This window comes from Thalassophryne amazonica, chromosome 20 (genome assembly GCF_902500255.1).
Source record: "Thalassophryne amazonica chromosome 20, fThaAma1.1, whole genome shotgun sequence".
In the NCBI taxonomy this organism is placed as follows: Eukaryota; Metazoa; Chordata; class Actinopteri; order Batrachoidiformes; family Batrachoididae; genus Thalassophryne; species Thalassophryne amazonica.
The window spans coordinates 30379278-30395465 of NC_047122.1; the positions used below are offsets into that span (position 1 = coordinate 30379278).

General features: G+C 41.9%; 1 protein-coding gene across 1 annotated transcript; it reads right to left on the bottom strand.

Annotated features, from left to right (window-relative positions):
• Nucleotides 1-13: 13 nt before the first annotated feature.
• c19h1orf109 (c19h1orf109 homolog (H. sapiens)) lies at nt 14-15187 on the bottom strand. The gene is made up of 4 exons (XM_034161015.1): nt 14856-15187; nt 2767-2946; nt 2578-2696; nt 14-1406 (listed from the first exon to the last, which is right to left on the bottom strand). The coding sequence occupies exons 1-4, from the start codon at nt 15131-15133 to the stop codon at nt 1366-1368; spliced, it is 618 nt and encodes a 205-aa protein (XP_034016906.1). The 5' UTR covers nt 15134-15187; the 3' UTR covers nt 14-1365.
• Between the last annotated feature and the right edge of the window lie 1001 nt (nt 15188-16188).

Consider the following 16188-nt stretch of genomic DNA (forward strand, 5'->3'; position numbering starts at 1 on the left):
ACTGACAAGTGGCGCTTTTCTGTAGACTGCTTTTATAAAGTACAGTTCAGCAATTTTGACCTTTGTCCCTAAAATCAACAGACTTCTTAAGGTCACAATGCCTAAAACACACACATCAAATTTGGTTATAATCAGGTAACTGGGAAAGATATTCTCTCTCTCTCTCTCACACACACACATATATATATATAAACAGAGTAAGCTCCAGTGACATTGACCTTTTGACCCCAAAGCCAGGACAACTGAGCTGTAAATAAACAAGCAAACAAAAAAAAAAAAATTACTGCGTTCATAACATTTTTACAAAGTGGGCTCTAGTACCCATGACTGATGCTCCCCCACCAAATAAATAAATAGGCCAGGATCTTATGATTGCTCTAAATTCATTATGCTTTGTTTTATATTTTGTTGTTATAGGTTGTTATTGCTATTCTTTTATAGATTGTACTGTGTATAAAGTCTTGAAAGCTGCATTTCCCCATATTTATTCACTGGGCCCAAATTTTGAGCTTGGCCTATGACCATGAATTTGAACTGATATTGATCAAAATCAAATGATTTTGTCACTGGCTGACCCCCAGTTACTTCACCATGTTTGGCCTAAATCAGGTCAAAGGTTTTTGAGTTCACACCAGTTTTTTTTCTTAATCAGCATCCAAGAAACACAGTATAAGAGTGTTACTATTTGTTATAATGGCATGTGTTTAAAAGATTGCAGTGATTTCTTAATTAGTCCTTTCTATTACTTAAACCTTGATAATGTTTGTAATATATTAAAACTGAAATAAAAGATGTGTGAGTGGTCAATTAGTTGTCTTGCAAGTATGTTATTCCTTGTGCGAGCTGCATTTATCCTCACAATACCCTATTTTTGGCATTCAATAATAATAATAATAATAATAATAGTAAAATAAAATACATATAGTCAGCTTATTTTCCTTGTAGATCTGGAGTTGCATCAGGAAGGAAATTTGGTATAAACGTTGTGCCATATCTATATGAAGCTCATTAAAAAAACACATTCTGGGTCCATACTGGAAGAGGGGAGATGGAGATGCTGAATGATGGGGAACCAAAATTTCAGACATTAAAAAAGGAAGAAAGAAAGAAAGAAAGAAAAAAAAAACAGAACTCTGCAGATATGTGATAATATCTGCTAATTATTAAATGCAGTCTGGTAAACTTGGACTCATCCAGTCTGTTAGCAGTTCTCGACACAGTCTGTCCAGTGAAAAAAAGCCAAAATACAATTAATCAGTCCGAGGATCTCCTGCATGTTTACTTGTTTTCTTGTGTTCCATCTTCTTGACAGACGCACTTCAAGATTCACAGGTTATAGAGTTCCACTTGATTCGTTTGCCGTCTTCACTGGGAGTCCATAAAGAAGGACACTTTGCAAAGTGTATCTGAAAAAGGACGGAGAAATTATTCCTTCTGTGCAAAATCATCACAAGTTCAACACAACAACAAACTACCCACATGAAAGTTGTAGCAGTTGTGGATGTCACCTTTTGCTGTGTTTACACATAATGAAGGTCATGAATGCCACGAAGTATGCATTATTGGTTGCTGATCAGGAATGTGATGATTCAGGGCAGAGGCGTCAGGAGTCCTCAGGAACTGCTGCAACCTGTTACCATGCCTTACGATTAATGGCATGAGTTGCTGGAGAATTATCAGGAACCATTACGCATGGTCAAGAATAATGTTCCGTGCTATTGCGCATTCTGTCACGATGTGAATGAGGCAAATTGTCTCCACACACCCATATTCATCCATCAGCTGCTGAACAATTCAGATTGCTCCAGTTTGCTCCTCAAAATCCGCAGCAGAAGAACTCTGACTGCATGCTTAGTTGGGCTCTGTGCCATGGAGTGGTGCAGAGAGGAGGAGGAGGAGACAGAGACAGCCAGATGTGTGGCTCCACGTGCCTCTCGTCTCACTCATTTTCCCAAACATCAGGCACAGCAGCAGCAGCAGGTGGAACACCTGCAGGAGTGCGCTGAGGGGCACTGGAACAAGACTTTTAGCCGACTGGCATCACTGTCCTCCTTCAGCATACTGCAGTAGTGAAACTGAAGGTGGTGCAGCAGGGTTTAATTGTGCGCATGTCACAGAAGAACACTGTCACGCTCTATTAAGGATCACCACCAAGACGGATCAACACGCTCAGTTGCGACCTCCACGACATGAGGCAAAATGAGGGTGGTGCATGACATTCATGGAAGATTTTTTGACAGCCACGCACCAACACGCACTATTAACACACTATTAACACACCTATTCCGATGCGTTAAGTCACGTTAAAAATGTCAGGAATATGCCTAGAATGACACAAATATGATATCCGTAACGCGTCCTGCTTATGTGTAAACGCAGCATAATGTTTAATTTTGCTGTAAGACAGTTTGTTCCCAAAAGTTCCTAAGAAAAAGGATATCAGCCAACATGCTGCAAAATGCAACATTAACATGGGTGGGATGTTTCAGATCCAGTATGTCAAACAACTCCCCATTCATATAGGATGAGTTATGGCTCCACCTTAATGATACAGTGTGTTGGACTGACACGTGGTACCTGAGATCTTTTCTTCTTCACTGGGGTTCTTCAAAGACTTCCATTTCTGAGGAGCAGACTCCAGAAGAGAGAGTTTATCTGCTCTCAACATCCGCAGCAAGCTTTTCCTCTGCAAGAATCTGGAAAAGGGTTGAGGAACAAACCAGAATCTCTGACAGACACCAACCAAAACCTGAGCAGAAAGGATACTGCTGCTGATAATGACGATCGGCATCCTGCAGCCACTCCAGCATGTCGGCGACAGACGGCGTGGCAGCCGAGCGCTCTGTTACAGTCGACAAATCCAGACCATCCGAGTTCTGTTCGTATAGCTGGAAGACTCCAGAGACCTGGTTACTGATGGCATCTCTGACAGACTGCAGAGAAGACCTGAATGATAGACAGAAAGATAAGATGGCAATAAAGTTAATATTAAAAGGAAAAGCTGCTCTACACCACACCCACACCAACCACCTGTACAGGAAGGGACAGAGCAGGCTGTACATTCTGAGGAGGCTGCGGTCATGTAACATCTGCAGGAAACTCCTGTGGATGTTCTACCAGTCTGTAGTAGCCAGTGTCCCCTTTCGCACTGTGGTGTTGGGGGCGGCAACACATGCAAGGACACATCCAGGCTGGACAAACTGATCAGGCGGGCTGGCTCTGTGGTTGGCATGAAGCTGGACTCTCTGGTGATGGTGGCAGAGAACACTGGACAAACTACTGGACATTATGGACGATGCCAGTCACCCTCTGCACACCGTCATCAGCAACCAGAGGAGCCTCTTCAGCCACAGACTGCTCATCCCAAGTGCAGGACCACAGACTGAAAAACTGCTTTGTCCTTCAGGCCATCAGACTGTACAACTCCTCAATTGGGGGGGGGAGGAGGAGTAACAGGAAGACAGAGGACGGGAAGGAGAGGAACACTAGTAGCCAGTAAACCAGTGTTGATCAGTATGTCTGGTATTTATTCTTGCTATTTATGTTTGCAAACTGCTTTTTTCTTTCACTTTTGACATTCTGTATGCTTCTTACCCTGTGTACTGCTATATAATGCTGCTGGGACCTCAATTTCCCTGAGGGAGTCTTCCCAAGTGATCAATAAAGTTCTATCTAATCTAATCTAGAGATGCTTCCAGGATTTTTTTGTGCTTCTTTGCCGAATTTATTGATTTTCGCAAAGTGTTTGTCTCAGGGGCAGCAAGGTGTCTTAGTGGTTAGCACTGTTGCCTCACAGCAAGAAGGTCATGGGATCGATTCCCACCTGTGGCCTTTCTGTGTAGAGTTTGCATGTTCTCTCTGTGTTTGCGTGAGTTCCCTCTGGCTTCCTCCCACTTCCAAAGACATGCAGGTTATTAGGTGAACTGGAAACTTTAAATTGTCCACAGGTGTGTGTGCAAGTGTGGAATGTGTTTGTCTGTCTATATGTGGCCCTGGGACAAACTTGCGTCCTGTCCATGGTGTTCCCCGCCTCGGGCCTTATGACTGCTGGGATAGGCTCCAGCCCCCTGTGACCCTTAACTGGAGTAAGTGCATATAGAAAATGGATGGATAGATGTTTGTTTCAGTTGACCAGGCTGCTGCGTGGATCATCCTGAAAATCCATGGGCTCCACAAATAAATTGTCGAATATCATAGCTGGTCTATGCGCAGGTTCTGCAAGCACTGCAGTGAATACTGGCGTTCTTCAGGGATATGTTCTGGTTTCTTAAACTGTTCAATACTTGCACGGACTGGGTGTTGGGTAGGACTGTAGAAAGTAGCAGCTTAGGTGCTTTCAGTGAGGAAACATTTACTGACCTTGTCTTTGACAATGATGTGACCTTTGTGGAATCAGTGGATACCCTGATTGCAGCACTTGAGAAGGAGGAGTTGCAGTGCCTTGGTTTGCAACTGTACTAGACAAAGACAATATCCATACTTTCAGTGGCTTCCTGGACTCAGCCACTGTAAATGTATCTGTACTGTTGGTACTACTAGAGCTCTTGGCTAAATTCCATTGTATCTACATTAATGGTAAATGCCCACCAGGTGGAGATAATACTCCATTTCAAGAACCTTTGAGTATAGGGAAGTTTCCAGTTACTATTTTTAGAAACAGCGCACTGCGCATGTCTGGCGGACATATTTGAATTCGGACAAACTGCCTGTACAACTCAATGGAACTAATCCACAAAACTCCGCGGCGGACCGCAACGAACTTTCACTTCTTTCTCAAACTTCTTTTAAAAACCCTCCAAACAACTCCACAATGGTGACAACAAAGCACTGCAGCCATGGCCTGTGTCGAAGCGACTCCAGATACGCGGAGAAGGATTATATGAGAGGAGTGACATTCATCCCATTTGCTAAACTAAAGCAAGACCTCGAGAAATGTAAGTGCTGGGTTCGGGCTTGTGGTCGACCTAATTTCTCGCACGAAAATGTCAAGAAGGACACGTATATCTGTTCGAAACACTTTGTTGGTGAAGCAGGGCCAAGTGCTGAACATCCAGACCCTATTCCAGCCACGATTACCCCAGAACAAGTAAGTTGCTTCTTGAGTTTCGCCCCATGCTAACGCTTAGCCTCCTGTGTTTTTTTCCCAACCACGGTAGCTAATTTAACTTGCCCTTTTCCCGTCCATGGGTGAATTATAAAGATATGCCACAGATTATCATCTACACAAGACTTATCTGTGGCTTTTGTATTGTGCAATGGGTTAAATCATCAATGTGTACGCTGCATAGCATTAGCACTGATGATATAGCTAATGCCCCGAAAATACACTCGTGTTTATCACACTCACGTGTTATTAGATGCCTGTAGTTCATGTACTATTTGTTTATTAGTTTATTTATATGGATCCCATTAGCTGTGAGCAGTGGTGTTTGCTAGTTTTCCTGTGTCCACATGAATAATATAATGATATAAAGTGCATAACATGCATAGTTGCATTACAATTTCATTACAGTTTATAGTATAATTAAAAAACACTGAAATTCATTGAAACATTGAACATCAAACCATAGCACATACAGGGTACATTTGTAACTCATTTACATTTTCTTAATGGAACACATGGCATATGAGTTGACGTTTAAATAAATCCTTGGGCTCATTGTCATGGTTCCATGTACATATTGCTTATTGCATAAGGATTCAAAGGATTCAAAAGAATTTTATTGTCATATGCACAAAGGAACATGTTCCCTGCACAATGAAATGTGTTTACTGCATTTAACCCATCCTAATTGCCAGTTAGGAGCAGAAGTCGCCTTTAGGCGCCCAGGGACCAGCTCCAGATGTATGTCCTGCCTTAGGTCAACAGCAGGGCTGAGCAAACCATGACCGGCCTCATGACAACAGACGACACACACAAACAACACACATAAGCCGGCCCGGTACATGAACACATATAAAAAGCACACACAAGGTAAGACTTGGGAAAGAAAAACCTTCATTGCTGCTGCATTGAATCATGCAGCAGCAATGCAGGAAAAAACCCATCAGCACAATGAACAATGATCACACACAACAGGACGAGAGACGACGACCGAGATTTGTAAGAGTCCAGTTATCAGACAGAACACCCGGAGGCCGCCTTTAGGCGCTATCAACGGCCTTGTTCGTCTGTTCTGGAGGGAGGAAGGGCCCAGCCCTGAACAGTCCACTGTCCACAGTCAACATCACAGCTGGAGAAGCTGAGGGCGGGGGAAGACCAGGGGGAGTGAGGCATGAGCGTTGTTCTTCTCCAGGAGGTTTTTATCACAGCGGCCTTGAAGTGCAGCTGTGTTTTTGGAAGCCGAATGAAAATCCAGATTAGCAGACGCCTGAAAGATTCCACAGTCTGAGACAGAGTGGCTTCCAATACATCTGAATTAGGAGAGGAGATGTGGTCATTACTGACGATCAATGCGGTGTTCCAGTGCAGTCATCCTTCCAGAGATGGTTTCCAACGCGCGGTTAACACCCACCGACTGAGCTGACACTGCCCTTCCAATCGAATCAATCATGTGGGGCAGCCTGGACAGGCCAATTATTGCAGCTTCCACTTTCTTAATTTTCCGGTAAACCAGCGCTATGCCCGCTCCACACAGCAGGAACCCGGTCACCACCATGCCAAATATATACACATCTTCGACGTTCTCCACAGACAGCGTGTAAAGGCACATGACCTGCCATTTCCTCCAACTGTCCATCACGTAACCCATCACGTGTCCCGGCAGGACAGGTCGGGTCCTCCGCTCCCGAGTGTCTTGTAGAAAAAATACGAGGGCTGTCCATAAAGTATAGGTCCTTTTTATTTTTTTCAAAAACTATATGGATTTCATTCATATGTTTTTACGTCAGACATGCATGAACCCTTGTGCGCATGCGTGAGTTTTTCCACGCCTGTTGGTGACATCATTCGCCTGTGAGCACTCCTTGTGGGAGGAGTCGTCCAGCCCCTCGTCGGAATTCCTTTGTCTGAGAAGTTGCTGAGAGACTGGCGCTTTGTTTGATCAAAATTTTTTCTAAACCTGTGAGACACATCGAAGTGGACATGGTTCGAAAAATTAAGCTGGTTTTCAGTGAAAATTTTAATGGCTGATGAGAGATTTTGAGGTGATACTGTCGCTTTAAGGACTTCCCACGGAGCGAGACGTCGCGCTGCGCTCTCAGGCGGCGTCATCAGCCTGTTTCAAGCTGAAAACCTCCACATTTCAGGCTCTATTGATCCAGGACGTCGTGAGAGAACAGAGAAGTTTCAGAAGAAGTCGGTTTCAGCATTTTATCCGGATATTCCACTGTTAAAGGAGATTTTTTTAATGAAAGATGTGCGGACGGGTCCGCGCGTTGGGACGCAGCCGGCGCAGAGCGGCGGCACAGGAAAAACACCTCCGTGTTGATAACCATTTGTAAAATCCAGGCGGCTTTTGATGGCTTTCAGTGGAGTGAGTATATGAGAAATTGTTTAACAGCTGGACATGTTCCAACTTGTCCTTAAGGCTTCCAACGGAGGTGTTTTTCCCTGCGGCGGAGCGTCGCGGTGGCTGCGAGCCGACGCGCGGACCCGTCCGCACGTCTTTCATTAAAAAAATCTCCTTTAACAGTGGAATATCCGGATAAAATGCTGAAAGCGACTTTTTCTGAAACTTCTCTGTTCTCTCACGACGTCCTGGATCAATAGAGCCTGAAATGTGGAGGTTTTCAGCTTGAAACAGGCTGATGATGCCGCCTGAGAGCGCTGTGCGACGTCTCGCACTGTGGGAAGTCCTTAAAGCGACAGTGTCACCTCAAAATCTCTCATCAGCCGTTAAAATTTTCACTGAAAACCAGCTTAATTTTTCGAACCATGCCCACTTCGATGTGTCTCACAGGTTTAGAAAAAATTCTGATCAAACAAAGCGCCAGTCTCTCAGCAACTTCTCAGACAAAGGAATTCCGACGAGGGGCTGGACGACTCCTCCCACAAGGAGTGCTCACAGGGCGAATGACGTCACCGACAGGCGTGGAAAAACTCACGCATGCGCACAAGGGTTCAAGCATGTCTGACGTAAAAACATATGAATGAAATCCATATAGTTTTTGAAAAAAATAAAAAGGACCTATACTTTATGGACAGACCTCGTAGTGTCAATTGCGTTCAGAGACCACTTTAACAGATCCATTTTTGCTGTTTCCAGAAGAGCAAAGCTGGCAGCCTCACAGACAACACACCACAGAAGCAGGAAAGATAAAGAGGGAGGGAGAAGAGAAAAATGCAACCGTCTCGGCCGAGAGCAAGGAACCAAAAAAAAAAAAAAAAAAAGAAAGAAAGAAAGAAAAAAAATAAGACACCAGATTCTTACTTCATGCAGATTATATATATAAAAAAGATCATTGACCCTGAAAAGTGTGTTCAGAATTGGCCCAGCTTTCAAGCTATCTGTCCTGCTATGCTCTTTGAAATAAAAGTTGAATTAATGCCAAAATATTCGGAATTTTTCAGGTTGCCAGGTTTTCAAAGAGACGGAAGCCCCCAACAAACCGGGCATCACCAGCAAAAAGACAGAGGTAACCTACATTTAGTAACTTCTTTTATTGCCTGAAATTCTATACTGCCTGACCAAAAAGAACATTGCAAAAAAAAAAGGTCACACAATCTGAATACTGTTTGGACATTCAGCCCATCATTATTTTTTGAGCATGCAATGGTGCTGAACCTAGACCTGGCTATCCACACATACTGTACCTACATATCTTTTTACTTGATTAAATCCAAGTACCTTTAGTGTCTTTTTGCTATTGCAATAAGATTTTCTCAAAGTTTCAATGAGTTGTGCATATGCTTCTTATTACAAGGAGGTCATTTTAACTTAAGTCATGATTATGTTTTTATTTTTGCAGGTGTTCTCAGACAGTTGGTGTCGAGGAGATGTCTGTCGCTGCAGAAGCATCTCAAGTGAATTTTGTGGGAAACTCAATAGGGCTTCAGGCTTGCCCTTCAGTCAAAAGTGAGTCTACACAAGTGGAAGTTCAGAGGGCAGATGCTGAAGTCCAGACTGTTAAAGGTGAAACCCACCAACTGATATCACAAAAACTGGAAAACAAAATATTGAAGAATGAACTGGATTCACTGAAGAATGCAAACTTAAATACATTTTCTAACTCTTCTTTTAACATTAATTGTGTGCGGGACAATGATAAGATGTGTCAGTTTTACACAGGATTAAATTGGGATCAGTTTTTAACATTATGGACATTTCTTGGTCCAGCTCGAGAAAAACTGACTCTTTGGAAAAGAAATGCAACAAGTGACAAAACTTACAATAACAGGAGAGGACCAAATAGGAAATTGGGTGCTATAGATCGATTATTTATGACACTTATTCGCCTTAGATTAGGACTTCTCCACCAGGACCTTGCATATAGATTCTGTGTCAGTGCATCATATGTGTCATGTTGTGTAACCACATGGATCCAGTTCCTTTATTACGAGTTTGGGAATCTTCAAGAACAAATGTTTGCCCCAAGAGATATAACCAAGCAAAATGTGCCCAGGTGTTTTAAACGGTATAAAAATTTGAGGATTGTAATTGATGCAACAGAGTTCTTTGTTCAAAGCCCAACCAATTTTCAACAACAAAGGATCATGTACTCATCATATAAGGCTAAAACAACTTTTAAAATCTTGATTGGCATTGCCCCTCAAGGATCTTGTGCTTTTGTTTCAGATGCTTTTGAAGGGAGTATTTCTGATTGAGAACTAACTATTCAGTCAGGCTTCCTTGAAAAAATTAATCCAGGTGACCTAGTAATGGCAGACCGTGGTTTTATCATTAAGGACTTGTTACAAGAAAAAGGGGATGATTTAAACATTCCTCCCTTTTTGGCATCTAGAGAGAGATTCTCAGCACAGGAGGAATTGGAGACAAAAAGAAATGCTAAGGGAAGAATTCACGTAGAAAGATTTATTGAACGACTGAAGAAATACAGAATATTTCAGAAAACAATCCCACTTTCTCTCAAACCTGTATTTTCACAGATGGTATTTGTCTGCTGCTGCCTTGTCAATTTTCAGAAAGCCATTGTGCCATCATGAGAGATCAAATCAATTATTCTCTTGAAGGTGAAGTTATATTTAGTTATTAAACTGCAAAGGAATACATTTTGTTTTTTGTTCTGAGCACTGTATAATAAAGAGTTAACTTGTGTAAGTACTTGTAGAACTTATTAACTACCAATTTAGGAACCTATAGAAAAACAAAATTCAATTTCACAGAGAGCAGATAAGTAAATCACTTGAAGCACTGTAGACCTTTACTTTTTTCATGAACCATAAAAATTTCTCAATTCTGAACAGAAAATAAAGAAGTGAAATGAGAATGAATCTTGTGTGCTCTGAATCTTATTTTGACTCCTCTACACTGTCCTTTCTCTCTTCCTTGCTCATGTTATGCGTTATACTTTTCCTCTGGTTTAGATTTATAAGTAACTATAAAAATTCTGTCAAATGAAATCTATCTGATTAGTTACTGTACTCACCAACAGGTTACAAAAATATTAAGTCAACATTCTCAGTAAGTAAAATACACTGGCATGAGGTTTCTAGGTACTCATTAAAAAGTACTCTGGTGATAAGTAGTACTTGTGGAACTTAACCAGGTATGTTACTGTGTCTGACCAAAATTGACTGTCAAAATGTATTCTTTCAACATTCATTCCCTTTGAAAACCACATGACAAAGTTGCAAAATTTCCGCTCAGTAATCCCCATTTGCATCTGCACTTGGTAGAAATACTTGTGAGTCCTCTTTAAAACAAACTGTCCATTTTCATTCAGATTGCAGCAAAAGCTACTCCGCTGACTTGGAGTCAGCCCCTCTAGAGTATTTGGACTGAGGACTTGATCCATCATCACATAGGGGCATTTGATCTCGAGCACACCAGGACCACTTTCAGGGTCATGTATGAGTTGATCAGGACTTGCTGCTAACTGATGGTACTTTGGATTGATCCACAAACCTGACAATAGCATGTATAAGAGAACAATTAGAATGGTGTGTGAAAAGTCAACATGTATGACAAAGATAGTTCTACATGACTATTTGAATTAAGTTTCAAATTTTAAATATTTCATCAAGCTGTAAATGAGAGCATAATCATAAACATATTATTGTATACATTTGTTGTCATTGTGAATTTGTTTCAAATGAATGGAATTTCTAAACTGCAACTTACATTCCATGTTTTATGTGGAAAAAATTAGAGGAGGCAATTAAGTAATGTAACGTATGATAAGTTAGGTGTGCATTTGTGCTAACATGGTGAGTTTACCTGCGTATGTGACATCAACTTGATTGTACAGTTTCTGGTAATCCTGCACTGCCATGGCTTCATGCTGCCTCCCATACTCAATGGCCTTTCTGTTTAATTGAATGATGTCAGTCCAGAGAAGGCGCTTTAGTAGGTTTAAACATGAATGACCTGCTGATCTTTGAGCATTACAGACATCTTTAGCAACAGATGCAGTAATGCGAAAGCTTCTTGCTCTGTGCCACTCATCAGACCCCTGTACTTGAATAAGTTTTGCTGGACCACTCTGGTCAGTGATGAGACTATTTTGTAACTGTCTGCAGTTTTCAATCAAAATTGGATCATGCATGACCTCGAAGTCCAAGTATTTAACTGGAATGACAATCTCCCACATAGATTTCTCACCACCCAGGGAATTCCTCATACTCAGTAGAAAATTGTTTACTCTCTCAGTTGATGGAGCAGATCTTAAATTGGTAGGTCTAGGATCAAATTTGATAGTCTCATCTGGTGTTTTTTTCCTTCTTTTTTTCCTCAGTTGGACCAACAGAGTCATACTCAGCATGATGTATAACTTTGGGGGCCTTTTCCTTTCTGCCTCTGTTCCACTCACACTGCACAGATGTACAAGCAGGCTGATCACCAGCATTCTTGGTCCAATCCAGTATTGCAAACAACAAAGCAGCTACATGATTACATCTCCATAAAGCAGATGCTTTGCATGTGCATGATGCCCCTTTCACAAAGCCACTGTCCTTTGACAAACTAACACACATTGTAAGTCTTTTTAGGGGCAAAAGATGACATGCATTTACATTTACAATAATAAAAACTGTCTTCACTCACACAGTCCATCATAGACTGAACATGACCACTTTTGAAAAACACCATTCCTTTCCTCATTGGTTTTTCAGTCCCAACATCAAATGTGTCATCATTGTCATCAGAATCACTCTGATGTACAAGATCAGTTCTTAAGAATTGTGGGCTTTCGATAACGCGTTGGTATATGTGGCCATAATTAAACATCTTTGGTATATCACCTGAAGGAAACTATCTCCATCCTGATTGTGGTATTGTTGAGTCTTGGTATACACTGACACTGGTAGCATTATCTGGTTCACCTGCAGCTTGCTGTGAGTAGTATGCACGGACTTTCTCTTCATACCATTTCCCTCCATCTATAGTAATTACTATCTTACTGCTCAAACCAGAGCTGATGCAGTTCTCACACCTGAAATTGAAGAAACGAAAACACATAACTTCCTGAATAAAATAACTTATGAAACAAGGACCTGATATTTGTATTTATTTAAGTGTACATTTACTACAATCAATAGCTTACATCTAATATAAAGCACAAATGTAGTAGCCTGGCCCTAGTGATAGATGTTGACAGCTCATTAGCACCCTCTGTTGTGTATAGCTAGCTATAGCTTAAAGCTAATTAATTTTAAGCCCTATAATTTACGAAACTCCTCTGAACGTACACATTAACAGCAAAAACTAGTGATTAATCAGGCAAAAGCTACGTGGAAAGAGTCAGTTGTGCCGTTATTATTGAATTGACAGTGATCCTACGAGAATGCACACATTATTTTCATCACCTTTTCTTTGACTCTGACTTTCTACCAGTGACTGGGAGGCCACGACATTCAAGCCAGCGCTTCAGCTGAGCAACAGTGTGATCCTCGATGAATGGATAGATGAACTTAGCACCAGGAATCTCATTTTCATCTAGCGTTATAAGAGGTACAGAACTAGCGGTAGACATAGCGCGCTGTTTATCTGAAAGTCTCAGCAGTGCGTAAAGAGGTGGCGCATGTACGTGAGCCATGACATCATCTTAAAACTACGCTATAGGCTGCTGCTGTGGGACACCAACAACAACTAACCTGTTGCTTATATTAGTAGAGGAGTGCTGTGCACAGTAGGGGTAGAGTTTCTCACTTCTTCCCAGTAAATCTCACATTCATCAGGGCTAGGTTCTACCTCCTACTCTGTTCAACACTTGCATAGAGTGGGAATTGGGGAGGATTATGGAAACCAGCTTTGTTGTTGCCTTGTCAGCAAGGAAAGTTTTATCAATCATAACGTTGTGGACAAAGCTGTGATCTTTGTCTCAACACATTTTCCATCTCTCCCTGCTCTGCTACAAGCTGATTAGCTCATTCAGGTGTTTGTTAGTACTTGATTGGTTGTAGGGCTGCAGCTATCGATTATTTTGGTAATCGAGTATTCTATCAATTATTCTGGCGATTAATCGAGTAATCGGATAAAAAGTACTTTTGCGTTTTTAAACAACATCGATAGTCCAGGGCTCTCCTTAAGCAATGGCACAATGTCACTGCGCCAAAGTGTTGGCATTTTGCTGAAATGGCGATGGGATGTGGCTTTCTGTTTTGTTTTCTCCAACTTGTAAAATGTAACCATTTTTAAGTTTTCTTTTTTTTTTTTTTTTAAGGTTGATGGACTGGGTCCCTGTGTGATTTTTTTCCCCCCCCTCTTTCTCTGCAATTCAGCAGATGCATTTCAGCTGGAGGTTGAACATGCAGTCTCGCAGTTTTTTTTATTATTATTATTTAAGTCACCGTGTTTGTGAAGTGTGTTGTCCAAAAAAGCAAAAAATTAAAAAGTCAAACAGTGTGAGTCATCAAAGAGTGGACTTGTGCTGTTTGTCAATGTAGCCGGGTCAGAGCTGTGACTCGCCCGGTCTGAGAGCCCCTCATACCGTGTGTTTTTTAAAACTAGACAAACACACTGCTTCGCTTTAAATGCACAGTAAGTCTATTTCAGATGATCGGTGTGGACCAACTATCTCTTAAAAGGCTTTATTTTACTCTATGTATCACGCTGGAAAGCGGTAGCTATCGTTGCTAATTTCATTAGCCGTTATGCTCCAGTCTTTTTTTTTTTTTCCTGTGGACGTTGCAGCGCCACACACAGGCCTGGCATATGTACTACAACGTTAAACGAAGCTTCGAGGCACAGAATTTGCCTCGAACATTTTTTGTAATCGAATTATTCGAGTTACTCGACTAATCGTTTCAGCCCTAATTGGTTGCACACCTGAATGAGCTAATCAGCTTTTAGCAGAGCAGGAAGAGATGGAAAAGGCAGAGGGGATTGGTGATGGCGAAACCATCGCAAGAGAAGGAAAGTCCAAGTTGAGCCCTGCTGGTACTAGATCCTCCGGAGCATTCTTAGGTACTGCTGGAATGACATTGTGTCACATGATCTTGCAATCGTATCAGTGTTGAGGACCCCAGCAACAGGCCATGGGCCAGACCCCTTAAAGTGGGTTCCAGCTCATGCATCTGGACCTCCTCATCTCACCTGGTGGCCATCGAGGCTACCTCTGACATAAAAAAAGCAAATTTTCTGTAGATCAAGCAACCCAATAAATAAATACTCATTTCAGTTCTGGAGAACTCATTCACATATCTGTCTGCTGAAGTGGATAACTGCAAACTGACATATGAATTGTGTTTTTGGAGATTAGTCAGTGATGTTGGTGTTGTGCAATCAGACACTTACAGCTTCTCATTGAGTTTCTCCACAACTGTATTAGTGGCCTCTAGCAGCTTGAAACGTAGCCGTTCTTCCAGGTCTGGAAAAACACTGAGTGGAGTTTTGGACATTTGGACGCTGGTCAGAGCTCGTAACTGTTCTGCTAAATTACCCAGAGAAGCCATGAGAGGATCGCACTCGGCTAACACTCCACTCCATTCTTTCTGGCTGCTCTCCAGACTGTGGAAGCTTTTCCTCAGCACCTGCTCGAGCGACAGTAAGGCGGATTTGGATATTTCAGACATTAACGTTGAAGGTCCAAGCTACGATCGCGCCTAATATTCAGATCAGTGATCACATTCCCACACCACGATGCGACGCTTCGAACATTTCCGGTCTCCTGATGTAAACACGATTCTTCTTCGTCTTCTTCCTCTAATCGGGTTCCGGCAGGCTATACGCTGGTGTGCGCAATGCTGCCCTCCTCTGTTATGATGCCGATGTTACACTATATTCTTGAGTAAGCGCCAGTCAGGCGGAGAAAACGAATAATAGCACTCCTGATTTCTTCAGATTCAGTAACATTGAGAAAGAACTGCATTGAGACGCTCTGATCACGCTGCACTTTAACCGCTGCACACGGACAACACCGTTAACATCGCAACATAAAACTATTTTTATATTGTGCCTAAAACGCTTATGAATATATTCTCTGGGTTTATAGACGTTGTTATTGCATTTGTTTTATGTAAACATGCGAGAATCACAGGCTGTCTCTCCGTTATTCTCAATGGAAGCTGCTGTGAGCTTCGCTCGCTTCCTGATCATGTCGTTCTGGGGGAAAGTGAAGTTTGCTCTTTAACGTCTTGATTATTGTTCTTTACAACACTGTTTGTCCTCTTTGTTCCAGACTAATATATATAATAAGTCTGAAATTCGGTTTGTGTTTATTAAATTCCACGCAGATTAAACGTAGCAGACACGGATTATTTGTTATAATTGTTTTCGCAAGTTTTCAGGGTATCATACAGACGTCTCTTATTAACGTGACGAAAAGCATAAAAAATTACATTTTTGTAGTATAATTTTCATTTACAACCGTCATCGTGTTGATTCCAGCCTCTCTGGCACGCAAGGGATTATGGGATACGTCAATAGGGCGAATACAGCAAAACACTGAGCTCGAAGGACGACGCTGTTCGCTCAAAAACCCCGCCACCTCAGTGTTACTCAACGCTGATTGGCTAAGTTTACGTTCGCTCGTCCCCTTCTCCGCTATGTTGAAACGTGTTGCGTCGAATGAAACGTGGCTCGATACTCTATGATGATTCGTAGTGTGATTGGTTCAAATTCTTTTCTC